This window comes from Acinonyx jubatus, chromosome E3 (genome assembly GCF_027475565.1).
Source record: "Acinonyx jubatus isolate Ajub_Pintada_27869175 chromosome E3, VMU_Ajub_asm_v1.0, whole genome shotgun sequence".
Lineage (NCBI taxonomy): Eukaryota > Metazoa > Chordata > Mammalia > Carnivora > Felidae > Acinonyx > Acinonyx jubatus.
The window spans coordinates 10,791,492-10,807,577 of NC_069398.1; the positions used below are offsets into that span (position 1 = coordinate 10,791,492).

A 16,086-nucleotide genomic window follows, 5' to 3' on the forward strand; every position below is an offset into this window, starting at 1 on the left:
TAGAGAAAAATCACAAGTCCCTGTGAGTAGCGTTTCAAGAATGGCATCTTTATTGATAAAAAATATTTCAAATTTCTTTCTCATCTAGTGTTATATTAACAGCAACTTGTTAAAACATGCCTTCTTCATTAATCCTTAATTTGTTGTCATGGTTCATCATTCTTCATTACTGATACGGAAGATCTGAGTCAAGTAAATGAAGTTCTTGGACATAAACATTTCAGTTCTAATGTGATAAATATCTTCCTAAAAAAACCTTCACATTCTGTAAAGTTGCACACTATGACAGGGTTTATAGGACAAATAGGGTTTTAAGGCCTGTGTAACTTTATAAGAACTTTAATAAATAAACATCAGTTGATATCTGGGGAGCCAACCTGGATAATCCAGACGGACAGTACAGCATGGCTGGAGGCTGTCCCCATGAGTAGCAGACACCCACAAAGCCAACCATGGGGCAGTTCTGGCAGTGCTTTAATAGGGGTGAGGCCAGTCATGGAGGTAGCCGGCTTGCTGTCAGATGAGCCCCTGGACACTGCTCATTTATGAAATTCTTAAGGTAGAGCTGAATGATCTCTCACTATTGGTTGTGTGGTTGGGCTAAGGAGCTTTTTCCTTTTTTGCTAAAAGTTGTAATTCTAGCCCTGCTTTTCTAGTCCCTTTTGCCTATGAAAAATTGCACATGAACAAATGCAAACTGTTGTAAATGAATACAGTGTATTTAGGAACAAATTATGGGGGTACCATAGAAGATAGACAGTATGCTTATCTTCAGTGAAAATCATTGACTGTATATTCGGAAAGAATAATTCTTTGAATTTTGTTGAATCGTGATGGATCCATGAATATGTGCTATGTCTGTGTAATACTTGGTATTTCAACATTTCAGAGTGGCTTACCCCTTTCTATTCAGTAAGTTGTATAGTTGTAATGATTTAATACATTTTTTAGTTAGTAATTCTGATATATGTAATTTTAATTTCCGATGTGTTTTGGAACCTGAAGCTGAGAAGCTTTGCACTATCAAAGGAACATTTATTTAAAAAACCAAACCAAAACAAAACTACAAGCCACAATACCAGAGATCCTGGGGAAGAACAAGAGTCAGAAGAATAAACAGATGAGAATCACACCTTGAGGTTAATTTGAGTGAGGAGAATCCAGACTGAACACATGGTCTTGGCTCCATCAGTTCAGATCGTGATGCGATCTGTTGAGTGTGGATGGTGGTGACACACAGGCCTTTATTTGGTAGCATGCAGTGAGGGGAGGGGCAGAGGATGTGGTTCACAGTGGGGACCTGGCTGTGCCTTGATTGTGTCATGTCAGATGTCGGAATGCTCTTTGGTCAGAAGCATAATTTAAATTGTGTATCAGATATTAGTAAATTTTCTAAATTTGAGGGTATGTGTTTCTTTTCAGAAGGCGAGGAGATATTAAAAAGCAAGATGTTAGCTTTTGAAGAAATGCGGAAGAGACTAGAAGAACAGCATGCCCAGCAGTTATCACTACTCATAGCTGAGCAGGAAAGGGAACAGGAAAGATTGCAAAAGGTGAGGAATTAAAATGTAAGGACATGGGGCTGGTAAGTGGAAGTTAGCCCAGGATATGTGTGAGTTTTGGTCACACGTTATGTATAGGATACTTGTAGTTTTTTCCCCTGTATATCTTAATCTAAGGGGGTGATTGATTTTGATACATGGATATTGCCGAATTGTGAGGTTTGATATTTAGCTTATCTAAAAATAAATGCATAATTTATCAAAAGGAGACTTCCGATTCCTTGACTCAAAACGTTTAATATTTTTCAAAGGTATTTTATACATAGATGCTGAAATATGCATTCTGCATGAGTGTATTGAAGGGGAAGAATACTTGTTTTAAGATTTCACTTGAGGTAGGAAAACTTGAAATTAATCATTTGCTGATAATACCCCATTACTTTTAGCTAAGCCTAAAATGGTGGTATTTTGGGATATAATTAAAAGATATAGCAGGTTATAATACATGGTTAATCTACAGGAAATAGAAGAACAGGAGAAAATGTTAAAAGAGAAGAAGGCAGCTGAAGCCTCTGAATTGGGCATTCACAGTGCAGTGGACTTAGAATGGAGAAAAGTGAGTGACTCTGGTTTGCTGGAAACAATGCTGTCTCAAGTGGACTCACTCCATACTTCAAATTCAAATAGTTCTGGTAAATGTTTTTAGAATTCTCTTCCATTTGGGAAAGTTATCCCACAGCAAGGTATTTTATTTGGCACACTTTAAGGCTATAGCTCTGTTCTTTTTTTTTTTTAATGTTCATTTTTGCGAGAGAGAGAATGTATACATATGCAAGCAGGGGAGGGGCAGACAGAGGAGACAGAGTAGCTGAAGCCAGCTTTGTGCTGACAGCAGAGATCCTGATGTGGGGCTCAAACTCCTGAACCATGAAATCGTGACTTGAGCCAAAGTCAGACACTTAACTGACTGAGGCACCCAGGTGCCCCCAAACTGTAGCTCTTCAAGTAATTCTATTTACCAGTAACTAGTGAAAAATGAAATGATGGCAGATCAAAGACTAGTGAGCAGGTGTTCATGAGAAAAGCCACCTCAGTGAGGAAAATACTAGGAAATTTGACTCAGAGCCCAGGCTTTGTTTATTCATGCAGCAGGTGATGTGCTTTAACTGAAAACACAGTTTGCCATCTCCTGAGTGATCTTGAATTACATCTAATTCTTCAGACCCAGCAAGAGCATATCTTCACATCTTCAGTTATCCAGAGATGCTGTTTGTGTTAAGAAGCTCCATCTGGTGCATAAGCTTAAAGTCCATAAATATTTTAAGTGTGCACATGGATTAGTTTCAGAGGCGGTTGTTCTTCTTAGTGAGTCATAAGTGTTTATTTGGACATTCTGCATATTCTGATTATATAATATCAAGTATAATACTCTATGTATATTTATTTTTCCAGGTTTCACGAACTCTGCCCTACAGCATAGCTTTGGTTCTGCAAATGAAGCACCTTTCTACCTCTGGGGATCATCAACTAGTGGCTTCACCAAACTCTCAGTAACAAGGGCTTTTGGAAGGGCCAAAACTAAATGGTCTCAGGTGGGCATACTTCATGATATTTGTGTATCCGTCTGTCTAGCTATATTTTTTAAAGAGGTACATTATCTTAGGTTGTACAAATGGGGACAGATATTTTTGCCATACATCAAATAGCTTAGCTTTTGTCAGAGATGAAACTACACAGAGCACACATATGGAGAAGAATTTAGCTTATTGTAATAGATTGGGAAAACATCTTGAGTATAATGCTCAGATCCTCAAATAATTGTATCTGTCTTATTTCTTCCAGGTTTTCAGTCCAGAAGTACAAACAAAATTTAACAAAGTAACTGCAGTGGCAAAAGGATTTCTAACTCGTAGGCTTATGCAGACAGATAAGCTAAAACAACTTCGCCAAACCGTAAAAGTAAGAAGCTTGTCCATTGTTTGTATTTCACTTCTGTCTCAGTCTCCCAGTTCAGTGATAGCTAGTCACTAGCTGGAGTTGACCAATTCGTTCAGAACTTAGGCAGATCCAACATTTTTTTAGTCACTGCAATAGAGGCAGTTACAGAAATCTGATTAATCTCAGTCTGATAATTTTTTTTAATATTTAAATGAAGTAGTTTGGGTATATTTTTGTCTTGCTTTAGAGAGTGCTGTTTGCCTTCTGATAAGTAATAGTTTTATGTTCTCACTGATTTTGAATTGGCTAAGAAAAAATCAAAAGAAAATTCCAGTGATCATCAATCTTTCTAGAAGAGTGGTTTTTGAAGGAGCATTTCTTCTTCCAGGACACTATGGAATTCATAAGAAGCTTTCAGTCAGAGGCACCATTAAAGAGAGGAGTCGTCTCGGCACAAGATGCTTCTCTTCAGGAAAGAGTGTTAGCTCAGGTAAATGCCCACATCCTGTAGGCTTTTAGGGAATGGACATTTATATCTCTCCCTTCATTTCACCACTGAAAATAGGTTTCCATGAAAACTTTAACCTTTTTCTCTAAGTGAAAGTGCATAGAATATTACTAAATTCTAATCTCATCTTTTTAAATGGGCACAATATTTTCTTCTTTTGAACCTAGTTGCGAGCTGCCCTGTATGGTATTCATGACATATTCTTTGTAATGGATGCAGCTGAGAGAATGTCTATTCTCCATCATGACCGAGAAGTTCGGAAAGAGAAAATGCTCAGGCAAATGGTATGTTATCTGATTTTTTTTTTAAATTTTTTTTAACGTTTATTTATTTTTGAGACAGAGAGAGACAGAGCATGAACGGGGGAGGGGCAGAGAGAGAGGGAGACACAGAATCGGAACCAGGCTCCAGGTTCTGAGCCATCAGCCCAGAGCCTGAGGCGGGGCTCGAACTCACGGACCGTGAAATCGTGACCTGAGCCGAAGTCGGACGCTTAACCGACTGAGCCACCCAGGCGCCCCTGTTATCTGATTTTTTAATGAATGAGTGAAAAAGAAAAACTCTATTTCTTCTATGCTCGCAAGACACTTCTGATACCAAATGTGTGAGGTTTTCCCCCACTCCAGCAGGGTGTCCTACAATTCAATTCTGATTCTTTCTACTTGGAGTTAAGAGTCAGATACTACAAGGTAAGGAGGCAGTTAAGATTCCCCCATCCAAAGTCTCAGGTTGTCACTTATACTTCTGACCGACCAGCTTTAAAACAGGGTTCCCACAACCCTGTCTTTGGGTTTGATAATTTTCTAGAGTGGCCTACAATACTCAGGGAATTTACTGGTTTATTATATAATAAAGGACATAATTAAGGATATAGATGAACCACCAGATGAAGAGATAGATAGGGCAAGGACTGGAAGGGTCTTGAGGGCATGAGCTTCTGTCTGCATAGAGGACATCTTCCTGGCACATGGATGTGTTCACTGCCTGGAAGCTCTCTGAACGCCGTATTTTAGGTGTTTTTATGGAGGCTTTCTCATACAGGCATGATCAATGATTAACTCAATCTCCAGCCCTTCTCTTGTCTCTGCAAGATGAGAAGCTAAGGCTGAATGTTCCAAGCTTCTACTCAGGCTTGGTCTTTCTGATGAATAGTCTGCACCTGGGGGCCCCCCAAAAAGTTGTTCGATTAGAACAAAAGATAAAGATGCTCCTGTCACCCAGAAAATGACAGGGGATTGGAGCTGTGTGTCAGGAACTGAGGTAAAAAACCAAATATTAGAACAAAAGATGCTTCTACTAGGGCACCTGGGTGGCTCAGTCAGTTAACTGACTGATTGTTGATTTCAGCTCTGGCCTTGATCTCAAGGTTCATGGGATTGAGCCCTGCATTGGGCTCTGCACTGACAGAGTGTAGCCTCCTTGGGACTCTTTCTTTCTCCTCTTTCTCTCCCAAAATAAATAAGTAAACTTATTTTAAAAAAAAAATGTTTCTACTCTTTCACTCTCAGATTTGCAAGGGTTTTGGGAGCTCTGTGTTAGGAACAGGTGTCAAAGATCAAATATTAGCAGGAACTAGGGGCAGAGACCAATATATTTCTTATTTCACAATGAGGTTCTTCTGGGTTTGGGGTAATTGATACTAAATCTCATTCTCTCTCTTTTTTTTTTTTTTTAAGTTTATTTTGAGTGAAAGAGTGGGGAGGGGCAGAGAGAGAAGGAGAGAGAGAGAATCCCAAGCAGGCTCTGGGCTGTCAGTGCAGAGCCCTATGCAGGCCTCAGTTCCACGAACCATGATATCGTGACCTGAGCCGAAATCCAGAGTCTGACACTTAACCTAACCGACTGAGCCACCCAGGTGCCCCTCATTCCCTATTTTGACTTCAGCAGCTTCCCTGCAATTCTTAAGCACAGACAATCCCCAGGATTACCAGCGACATGCAACTCTGATGACAGATTTAAAAGAATTGCATATTGTTTTGTGATTGGATTTTGGAGTTGAAGCTGTGACTGTTGTTTGGATGGCTTATAAAAAACTATCACTGGCTCCGCATTGAATTTCCTTGAAACTATCATGTAGATTTTGCCTTTTTTGGAAACCAGAGTTATTTGAAATATATCAGGGTGTTGGAGGAATGTGGTTTGAGTCATTGGTCTTCATGTGGTAGCCAAAAGAAAAGCCAAGTTTATTACTTCATTGGGAAAAATCATTGTAATTATTAACAAATTGGACTATTTTAGTTCTAAAGACAGACTAAAATTCAGAATGCTAGTAAGAGAAGATTTTCTGAGCAGTTTGAGATCATCCTATATTATTTTAGTGGTATTACTGGTACCATTAAAGCTTTTTGTTTTGTATTTTAAAGGACAGAATGAAAAGCCCACGAGTGGCCCTGTCAGCTGCAACACAGAAGTCTCTCGATAGGAAGAAATACATGAAGTAAGTGTACTTCCTGTCACATCACATCAATCCAGTTATTGCCAAACCAATTAATTTTAGTCATCTATTGGTCTCTTTGTGTATTCAAATTAGAAAAAAGAACAGTTCACGTTTTGACAGCTGAGCTGAGAAATCTCTTTTTATATAAATAGTTTTATTACTCAGGTGATAAAATCTGATTTAATCTTTAGGTAAAACATATAAACTACTAAATTTGACAGTGTTCAACTTGTGTAATCGATAGTCATTCAGCCTTAAAAATAGTTAATCTTTATATTCACTGTCAATTTTACTTCTTTTGGATATATTCTTTTTTTTTTTTTAATATTTATTTTTGAGATAGTGCCAGCAGAGGAGGGGCAGAGAGAGAGGGGGACAGAGGATCTGAAGCAGGATCCCAAGCAGGCTCCATGCTGACAGCAGTGAGCCTGATGCGGGTCTTGAACTCACAAATTGTGAGATCGTGACCTGAGCCCAAGTCGGATGCTTAACTGACTGAGCCACCCAGGCAACCCTGTAGTCTTTTTCTAATATGCGAAAGACTTCACGGGAGGGAAACCTAATGCAAAGTGACTATCGTTGCAAGCTGCTTCTTTCTGGAAAGTAGTCTCTGGTGTGCTTAGTACAGCTGAGTAGTACAAAACTTGTAAATGATTTGTTTCTGTCATCGTGTATCACATCTGTAAGGGTTTTCTCTCCCTTTCTAAATACATTGTGTGTCCTTATTTTTATGTTGTGTTAGAGCTGCTGAAATGGGAATGCCAAATAAGAAATTTCTGGTTAAACAAAATCTTTCTGAAACAAGGTGAGAAAAATTACTTCATCTCCGTGAGAAGCTATTTATTTATTTAAAAAAAAGATTTTCTTTGTAAATGCCAAGCTTGCTCTTTGTTGAGTTATTTCTAACTTGACATCAGCAGAACACTCCCAGCTGATTGGAGGACTGAAGAATGGCCAAGATCCATATTAACACTAGGTCATGTAGCTGGCTATATGACAGACCACATGTCTCAGGACCTTTCTATAGGACATGCTGTCTTTGGTAGAAATTTGAGCCCCCGATGTCCTGAGTTCAGCTCACAGTCTAGGACTTATTTAGGATAATTATTTAAAAACCTTAGAAATCTAGCTTAATATTTCAGACCTGTTTTCTACTTTTACAAGAGTGATGTTACTTCCCTTGGATGTTTGAAAGGAAAAGTTGGTTTTTATGAAGTGTATAAATAAACTAACACACAAGAATTAAACACTTGAGACATCCAGACAAAAACCTAAGATTTGGGCTCTTGGTGAAAAAAATATAAGTACCCTATTAATATGCTTTAGTCATTGTGATTTGCTCCGTGGTATTACATTGGTATATCTGCATAGATGACCAGTGTCACCTCACTGTTAATCATCTTTCACCTATTTAAAAAATGGGGGGGGGGGGGCGGGGATAACTGAATTTATGTCAGTCTCTTCTGAATTAATTTTTTACTTACTTTGTTAACAGAGTCCTTCAGCCAAACCAAGGACAGAATGCACCAGTTCATAGGCTACTTAGTAGACAAGGGTAAGAATGCCACCCCTGGGTATTTAAAAACATCTAAAGCAAGATTAGCTTTGAGAGGGAAAAATAATTTAGTATCTTTACATAAAGGATATCTATTTTACAAGTGTGATTTGTTTTATAGCATTGCGAAGATCTTTTAAGTTTTGTGCTCCAAGATAATCCTTTGGTGTACTGTTGTGTATTATATCTTAATTACCATCTTATGTTGGCATGCTTTTACTTTTCATTTCATACCATTTTGCTCATTAAGTATTGTAAGCATCCATATAGTAAGTTCAGCATCACCAAAGTGATCCTTCCAACAAAGTATAAGCCTTGGTTCTAGTCTCCTGATGAAGGAAAGCGTAGCTTCCTTGCTGTGCGCATTCGTGAGACTTAAGTTCTTTCCAAGCATATTTGCACTTTGAACTGTTGCAGTATGGTTGCTTTCTTTGAATGTTGAACATTTAGATCTTGATGCAAGTGACTTATTAATTCTTTTATATTCAATTAGAACCCCTAAGACATCAGTGAAGGGGGTTGTGCAAAATAGACAGAAGTCTTCACAGAGCAGAGTGCCTAACAGAGCGCCTGTTTCAGGTGTGTAGCAAATGAGTTCTTCAAGCCCATTCAATAGAAGGACGTGCACGAGCTGCCCCACGATGCAGGCCATACGAGTGCAATGTCTTGTCTTTCCTTGCCACCATAATTTGGGCATATTCACAGTCATTCCTGCTAATGACCACCGTGTTAGTATTTTGTGGCGGTCAGGAGACCTTGGTAAAACTGTGTGTCCAATCTTGGCTTCTGTAATAATCCCGTGGAAACGCTATACATTTTTTTAATCTGAAAAATCTGTAGAATTGTATGTACCTAATTGAGAAAACCTTTTTATAAATGAGTAAAGTATAATAATCTGATGCCTAAATCTGTGCATGTTTGTTGAGCTTTGGGGCAGTGTATCACCCAGGAATATTTGTATCTGCACATAAAGTGATGAAAAATTTCTCCCTCTGGCCACAAGATCACATGTGAATATGCCAGGCGGGAGGGGGTAAGTTTTGTTTCTGTTATTTTGTGGATTTTAAATTCTGTCTATGGTGGCAAGAAGACAAATTTAATATGAAACTCATGCCAAACTTTTAAGCTAATGTTTTAATATTTGGTAGGTGTCTTTGTTAAGATACTTTGATAAGCTCACCAAAAATTATGTGATCCATTAAACATACTTTCAAAATGCTTTGCTTTAACTACACTTCTTTCTAAACATTTAAAAGAAACCAAAAATTAATCACTAGGCAATGAGTTAATCATTTTAATCTTCCCATTAATATACAATTAATTACTAGGCAATGAGTTATTTAATCAATTCTAATCTTCCCATTAATATACAGTTAGGCATATTTAGAGCTTTTATTACTAACTGATTTCCTCCAAATTAGGAGGGAATGAACAACATAAGAAATTTTTTTGTTATTGCCATTTGTTTACATAAGTTCAAAGAGGGAACAAGATACTGAACATAGCTTTGAAATGATTGCTGACTTTTTGCATGTATGTAGTGAATTTAATTTATAATGTTGCACTTGTAGAGGATAATGTAAAAGGTCATCTTTTGGAAGCCACTGTGAGTGACAGTCAATGGAGGTGTTTTAAAGGGGGTTATGTAGTTGAGGATTCTGCTTCCTCCAGAGGTGGTCAGAATCAACTGGATTGAAAGGTAACTAGGAGAAGTCCAAGCAAACACCAGATCTGCAGCTTGTGAACTTATGTGGGATTTCAAGACATTTTCAATTTTTTCCCATATTAGAGTCACATATTGTGATAAATTCTGGCCAGCTGGCAGTTGATTGAGGAGTTAGTACTGTTTTGCGTGATATTATTTATTGCCACAGTGACTACTCTCCATGTTCTTGTCTCATGCATTTCATCTCCACTGTTTGTCCCTTGTGAATTTGTAAGAAAAAGAGCCAAGTAATACTCAACAGTATGAAGGATGAATAGGAAGTCACATTAGGAACGGAGTAGTGCAGTTAGTCATGTCCTCAAGTTCGATGTTTAGAACTATTGCGGTTTAATTGCATTGCAACATAATTATAAATACAAATGAACTTCACTCTTAAATGAACATGTACAATTACTATGTATCCAAACAAGTACAAAATTTCTTTCCTATTTTTCTAAAGATTTATTTATACCTGAGTGCCTAGACAATTGAAAAAGACTAACGATTTTATCATTGTATGTAAATTGAAAAATTATGGTATGACTGATTAAGATTCTAAGTATGAATCTCAACCCAGGGACCCATAGTTGCAGTTGAAAAGATTTTTCTTTCCTGCTTAGATTCTTAGTGGCTTGGATTGTGTTACAAACAAACTTGAAACTTATGCTTTAGTTTGATCCACATGGAGAATGAATGTTTATTAAGCAATTGATAGAAAGCTAGTTTTTTTTGTGATGACAGACTTTCATACCCTAAGATTGGAGTAGAATGCCAAGGGCTTACAGCTTGCTGCAGAGCACTTAAAGTTTATAGTTCTTACAAACTCAATTGCAATCACTGATCGTATGTTTTAAGACCTGTTTGGCTCATTTGATGTCTGGTGCTTGACTCAGGAGTTTATAGTGAAATTCAGAAACCACTAATTAAAGCAGAGTCGGAAGCAGTATGGCACAGTGGTTATTGGGTCAAACAGCAAATCAGGTGTAACTGGGTTCTCAGAGTATCTGTTACTTAGGCAAGTGACTTCCTCTCCCATGTCTCGGCTGTATTCTTAAAATGGTAGTAAGTTTCTACCTTGGGATTATGTTATGTAAGGATTAAATATAATAATGTACATTGCCTAGCTCAGTGCTTGGCATTATATAGTAAACACTCATTAAACGGTATTATAAAAAAACTGACATTGAGAAATAATATTAGTTTTGCTCTTTTTTTAGGAGCATATGCAGGAAAAACCCAAAGAAAGCGGCCAAATGTTGCGACAATTTAAGAAGACAACATTCGTTAGGATAACCAAGGGGTGGATGGGAGGTTTCATGCATACGGTTTTCCCTGCCCAGGACTTTTCATTTAAGCCTGGACTGTTTACACAGGCAAAGTGACATCAAAGGGCTGAGCAATTATCTGGGCAACTTGATCAGTCTGGTTAATTCCTTCCCTACACCGTCATTTTCCTCTTAATGTTAGGTTTGGGTGAAGGCACATTAGTATTTAGTAATTGACCATCTCTTTGCTTAACCTGTACAAACCTAAGTTTGTTTTCTGTAGCCAGATGTCTGCAGAGAACGTTTTTGTAAACTTAAAGGGCATTTGGATTTATTTCTATAAAATGTCAAAAAGGTGTGATAAATTACAAATTAAGTTCTCAAATACAAATTTCATTCATCTCTGCATACTGATTGCTAAATTTGATAAGTTAGATACTGTTGTATTTGAGGGGAAATTACTGCAGAAGGATGTTTTTCTCCTGGTTTATGTAACTTTAAAAACTGATTAACCTCTCAGTCTTCATATTCTTGGATTTACGGGATAACCACATAGGAGAAAACACTCGCCTGCTGATTGTGGTCCACCCCAACTTTACCATAGAAGTGGTTGGGGGCCACTGCTTTGATCAAAAATACATTCCTCTTAACAGCTAGTTGTCTTGTGCAGATATGTTAGGTTTAATGTATGTTACCCCAGTACTCTTGGAAACACTTCTCCTAAATCATAAAATCTTTCTATGGAGGGTAAAAAATTAGGGGAGATAGCACAATCTTCTGGAATGTAGTAGCACCTAGGAGTGAATCAGTGCATCCATTTCTGTAAAATAGAGTAACACTGCATGCGCTTCTGTTTTCTTGGTGGTCTGCGTCTTGTCTTTCTTCATGGTCTGCTCTTTGTAGCTTGCTTGATTTAGGAGAGACTAAAGGGCTATATAACAAGTTCAGATTTGCAGATGGAACAGGAATATTGTCAAGCTGAAGTTACGCATTACTGAGGAGGCACTGTCATTTAAGGTTTTCATCACTGACATATTCATTTAAAATACAAACCAAAAAATGTTACCAAGGGAACATGATTTTATGAAAGTGAATGCCACTGTTAATTTATCATACCATTTCCAAAAAGGGCTTTGTGCTTCTCACATAAAATCGGGACTGTGTACATTTACTCTTTCTAACTTGAATTTTAAAATGATACTGGTATTTTGAAAATGCAGACTGTATATATTCTTAATATCCTTTGAAGAAGGTGGAGATAAAGATTGTTTTCTCCAGTTTTCGGCCCTATTTAAAAGTTAGCTATTACATCCAGCTGTAGACCGTAATAATCTACCCAGGGTGTAAACTTGATTTTCTTTATTGCGATGTATCATTTGTTGAGTGAGTGAGCCAGGAAATCAGAAGGCGGTCAAAAATGTCTGAGTTACTGATATATTCTTTATAAAGTATAGCAAAATATCTTAATATGATAAATTGTGCTTTATCATTCTGAAAACTCAGGATACAGCTTACTCATATCATTGTGGGTCTTTCCAGAAAGACAGATACTTCCAAATTTTGTGTGCACTAATGCAAATTAGCTAAAAAAAAATAGTTTGTTTTGGAGAAAGTTAAAACTAGCTTTAGATTAAGGTTGACAAACTTGAGTGTTGTTTTTTTTAAAGATAAAAGCCTGTGTGTTTTACACATATTTTAATGTTCACAGCTTTTCCTCATAAAAGTGCCAGACATTGTTTTGTGCTTTTGATGGATTTTTAATTTATATACATTATTTTTGTTACTTTTACTTTGAGTGGAATGCCCATTAATGTAAATTGTATTTATTTTTATACTTTAATTTTCACTAGTTTTGCTTCTAGGCAGAAGGCAAAATAAACTTTTCATCTTAAAAGAAATGTAGTTTGATCTTCTTTATTTACCAATGGAAGGACCGTTGATGGATGCTGAAAAGTATCTGGCCAAAACAATCCGTCACATGATCTTTTTTTTAATTATTAAAAGCCCCACGAAAGGTATATCCCACCATTTAGGGTGTAACCTATACCAGTGCTTCGTCCAGCATCCGAGTTTTGCACAAACTGTACTTTGCAGGCGGTGAAAAGGTCACCGGGGCGCTAAGGGGCTTGGCTTTTTAGGAGCCGGCCGCCTGCGCGGGGCCAAAGGGGAGGGGTGCTCAGCTTGCCGCTCCCATCAAAGCTGCTCAGGTGCAGGGCTTCGAGATCCGGCTCTTGGTCCTGCGCCCTCGTCCCAGCTGAGCGCAGCGCGTGCTCCTCGTTTTTACTCCCACAGAGGAGAGGCTGCACCGCCCAGTCCGCAAGGCAGGGTGGAAAGAGCCCCTCCCTTTCCCTGTGGCCACCCTTGAACTCTGGTTCATTTCGTGCGCGGGGAGAGGTGGACGTGAGGGTATGACTGGGAATCTTTCTTACTCATTCTGAGCTGAAAACAAGGACCCGTTTGGGAGAGGAAGATCTTTTTTGTCAGGGGCCTCACCGGCCCATGAACAATCACCCCAATGAAAAGTAACAGTTACACGCAAGCAAATGGGAGGTGGATTGCTTTATCTCTGAGGAACCGGAGCGGGCGTAGGTAAATGTCATAAAAATCATTAAAAATAAGGGAGAATCACTGCACTGTACCCCTGCAACTAATATCATGCTGTATGTTAACTGGAATTTACGTAAATATTTAAACCCAACCTAGAAACAAACCTGGGGCGTTGCTGAATACAGCGAACCAACTGGACTATGGGGTAGTGGAGTCCCATTCTCCATCAGCTCTGAGGGCAAAAATCGTGTCTAACCAAAATTATCCTGGACAATAAAATACTACCTTTTCACTTGTCTTCCTTTATTGGCCCAGTTTCCCTGTGACTCCCAATTCTTCAATTTCTTGAGGTGGTTTGCTTCTTGGCCCCCGTGGGTGCTAACAGCCCGCTCCGGAAGCGCGCGGTGCAGCGGTGCACCTGGCGCTGTGGGCGCTGCACCAGCTTGGCCGCCCCCGGCCCCGGCCCCCAGCGGGCGTGTTAACGCGAGCCCGCGCCGGTCCGCACGCGCAGGCGACGGCAGGTTACCCCGGAGAGAAAAGCTCTGAAGGCGCAACGGGCTCCTTTGCCTGCCTGCAAGCTCAGCTCCAGCCAGGGGCGTGCTGACCGCGTGCCAGGCATTTCAGAATCTCCCCACACCTGAGTCTTGAACTAGTTCTTGAATGAGTTCTAGACTAATTTCCCAGGTGAAGACACCAGGACCCGGGGTGCGAAACTCCATGTGCCGTCAGAGGGCCCGGAGTATATTATTCCGTTGTTTCCTGGGAAAGTGGTTTATGTGTTGTCAGACCAGGCTCTTGCAAAGAAAAGGGGGATGAGATGCCGCCTCGAGATTGAGCACGTCCTCCCATCAGGTCGGTTAACCAGCAGTCGCTCCCGCTAAGGGCACTTCCTGGCTTCAAGCAGTGCACCTGCAGTGTCTCCCGAACAGGTGGCCGTGGTAGTGACCTCAGGTTTGCGGTGAGGGGCACGTGAGATGCCCGCAGGGCGCCTGGCACAGCAGGCGTTCAGTATGCGGTAGTTGCTAGGAAATTATATATATATTATATATATAGTAACCCGAGTACGTATGTGTGTACATATATACGTATGTATATGTGTGTGTGTGTGTGTGTATACATAGTAACCCGAGAAAACACAACATAAGTTCTGGGGTTGAAGCCGGTGTCCACCTTTACAGAAACGTACAGCTTTGTCAAGCTGGGTGAGAAGCTAGCCCCAACTTCCTCATGTGATTTTGCTCCAGATGAAGGCGGTCTATTCGGATCCAGGGCAACCCTTAGAGACGCGGGGAGGGGAAAGCGGTCGGCATGGTTTACCCCAGCCAAATAGCGAATTAGCTGTAAAACCGCACGAACCCCACAGACCCTTTCCCCACACCCAGCCACGGTTAGCGTCTTCGCTCCGCCTGTCTCCGGATTCTTGTTAGCACCCAGAAGGCGAAGGTGGGTTAGGCAGCCTGCGGCCCCTTCTCAAACACGCTGTACATTAGTGTTGCGGACACGCCTCCCGGGGTGGGGGGGGGGGGCCCCCTATGTCTGCCCTTTACAATCATGGCAACTGGCGGACGACACAGGCGCCTTGCCCCTCACAATCATGGCATCGCGCACGACGCAGGGGAAATGCGTTCGCCCCTTACTATCATGGCACCACAGTAGCCCACCAGGAAGGGCGCGTGCCCATCACAATCATGGCGCCATAGAGGCCCTCAGCGAAAGCACGCCCACCCCTCGTAATCATGGCGCCGCGGACAGCGCTCCGAAAGTATGTTCGCCCCTCATAATCATGGCGTCGCAGTGCAGCGGCAGTGTGTCTGCCCATTGCGACAACGGTGCTGGCAAACGGCATAAGCATCGGTTTTTCGACACTGGCGCCCGCCCCCACAACTAAGTGCTGGCTGACAGCGTTATCTGGGCACTGAGGGAGGACGTGTGTCCTCACAATCATGGTGGCACAATTACGGCCTCTAGGATAGTGCCCCGGAAGTTTACCTGCCCTTCACAATCATGGCATCTGGGGAGGCGCTCTAGAAGTGTACGTACCCTCCGGAAGTGGTGGATGGGATGGGGGTGGGGAGACGTATGCCTGACCTTCACAATCATGGCGTCGCGGACCACTCAGCGGAAGTTTGCCTGCCCCTTAGGATCACGGTGCCCACAGCGTTGGCTCTTCGATGCTGGTTCCCGTCCCCATAACCGTTTTTGAGTGAGGGCATCTACCCTTCACAATCATGGCGTCACAGCACAACGGAAGTGCGTTTGCTACGCACGATCATGGCGCCGACGAAAGGCTAGCAGACGTGCGTTGCCCCTCATGATTATGGCGCCGACGAACTGCTCAGCGGGTCCGTCCGCCCCTCACAATCATGGCGCTCCCAAGGCTCAGCTGCTGAGTATCTGCCCCTTTCAATCATGGCGGCCAGAGCGGAGCAGGGCGGGGCGGGGCGGGGCGGGGCGGGGTCTGGGAAGGAAAAACGGGCTGGCGGTCCTGGTGCAACTGCTCATGTGACTGGGAAGATGGCCGTCTTTCCCTGGTAAGGAAGAAGCGGTGGTTGGTTTGGGAGAGGGACTATAGCTGCTGTCTCTGCGAGTGTGAGCTTGTGTGAGTCAACGGGAATTGCTCTCTTGGTGA

General features: G+C 41.1%; 2 protein-coding genes and 1 long non-coding RNA gene across 12 annotated transcripts in view; 2 read left to right on the forward strand and 1 right to left on the reverse strand.

Annotated features, from left to right (window-relative positions):
- CCP110 (centriolar coiled-coil protein 110) overlaps positions 1-12,808 on the forward strand; it is a 25,048-nt gene extending 12,240 nt beyond the window's left edge. For 3 of the 7 annotated variants that reach the window (XM_027043147.2, XM_027043149.2, XM_053213380.1), the window contains 11 exons: positions 1,423-1,553; positions 2,023-2,194; positions 2,955-3,094; positions 3,345-3,461; positions 3,829-3,930; positions 4,116-4,232; positions 6,312-6,385; positions 7,128-7,190; positions 7,881-7,940; positions 8,434-8,519; positions 10,863-12,808. In XM_027043147.2, the coding sequence (XP_026898948.2) occupies positions 1,423-1,553; positions 2,023-2,194; positions 2,955-3,094; positions 3,345-3,461; positions 3,829-3,930; positions 4,116-4,232; positions 6,312-6,385; positions 7,128-7,190; positions 7,881-7,940; positions 8,434-8,519; positions 10,863-10,915 (1,115 nt within the window). In that variant the 3' untranslated portion in view covers positions 10,916-12,808. The remainder of the gene's footprint in view (positions 1-1,422; positions 1,554-2,022; positions 2,195-2,954; positions 3,095-3,344; positions 3,462-3,828; positions 3,931-4,115; positions 4,233-6,311; positions 6,386-7,127; positions 7,191-7,880; positions 7,941-8,433; positions 8,520-10,862) is intronic. The other 4 variants (XM_027043150.2, XM_027043151.2, XM_027043152.2 and 1 more) reach the window with 4 other exon arrangements.
- Positions 6,693-15,864, reverse strand: LOC128313653 (uncharacterized). Its single transcript, XR_008294653.1, has 2 exons — positions 15,498-15,864; positions 6,693-14,733 (listed from the first exon to the last, which is right to left on the reverse strand). It is a non-coding gene; the product is annotated as an uncharacterized LOC128313653 (long non-coding RNA).
- Positions 15,355-16,086, forward strand: part of VPS35L (VPS35 endosomal protein sorting factor like) — a 118,237-nt gene continuing 117,505 nt past the window's right edge. For 3 of the 4 annotated variants that reach the window (XR_003415260.2, XM_027043142.2, XM_015067202.3), the window contains exon 1: positions 15,852-15,988. Coding sequence is in view for 2 of the 4 variants with exons in the window: in XM_027043142.2 (XP_026898943.2) it covers positions 15,867-15,988 (122 nt within the window). In the remaining 2 variants the exon portion in view is untranslated. Of the gene's footprint in view, positions 15,490-15,851; positions 15,989-16,086 lie in introns of those variants that run through there. The other variant, XM_053213381.1, reaches the window with a different exon arrangement.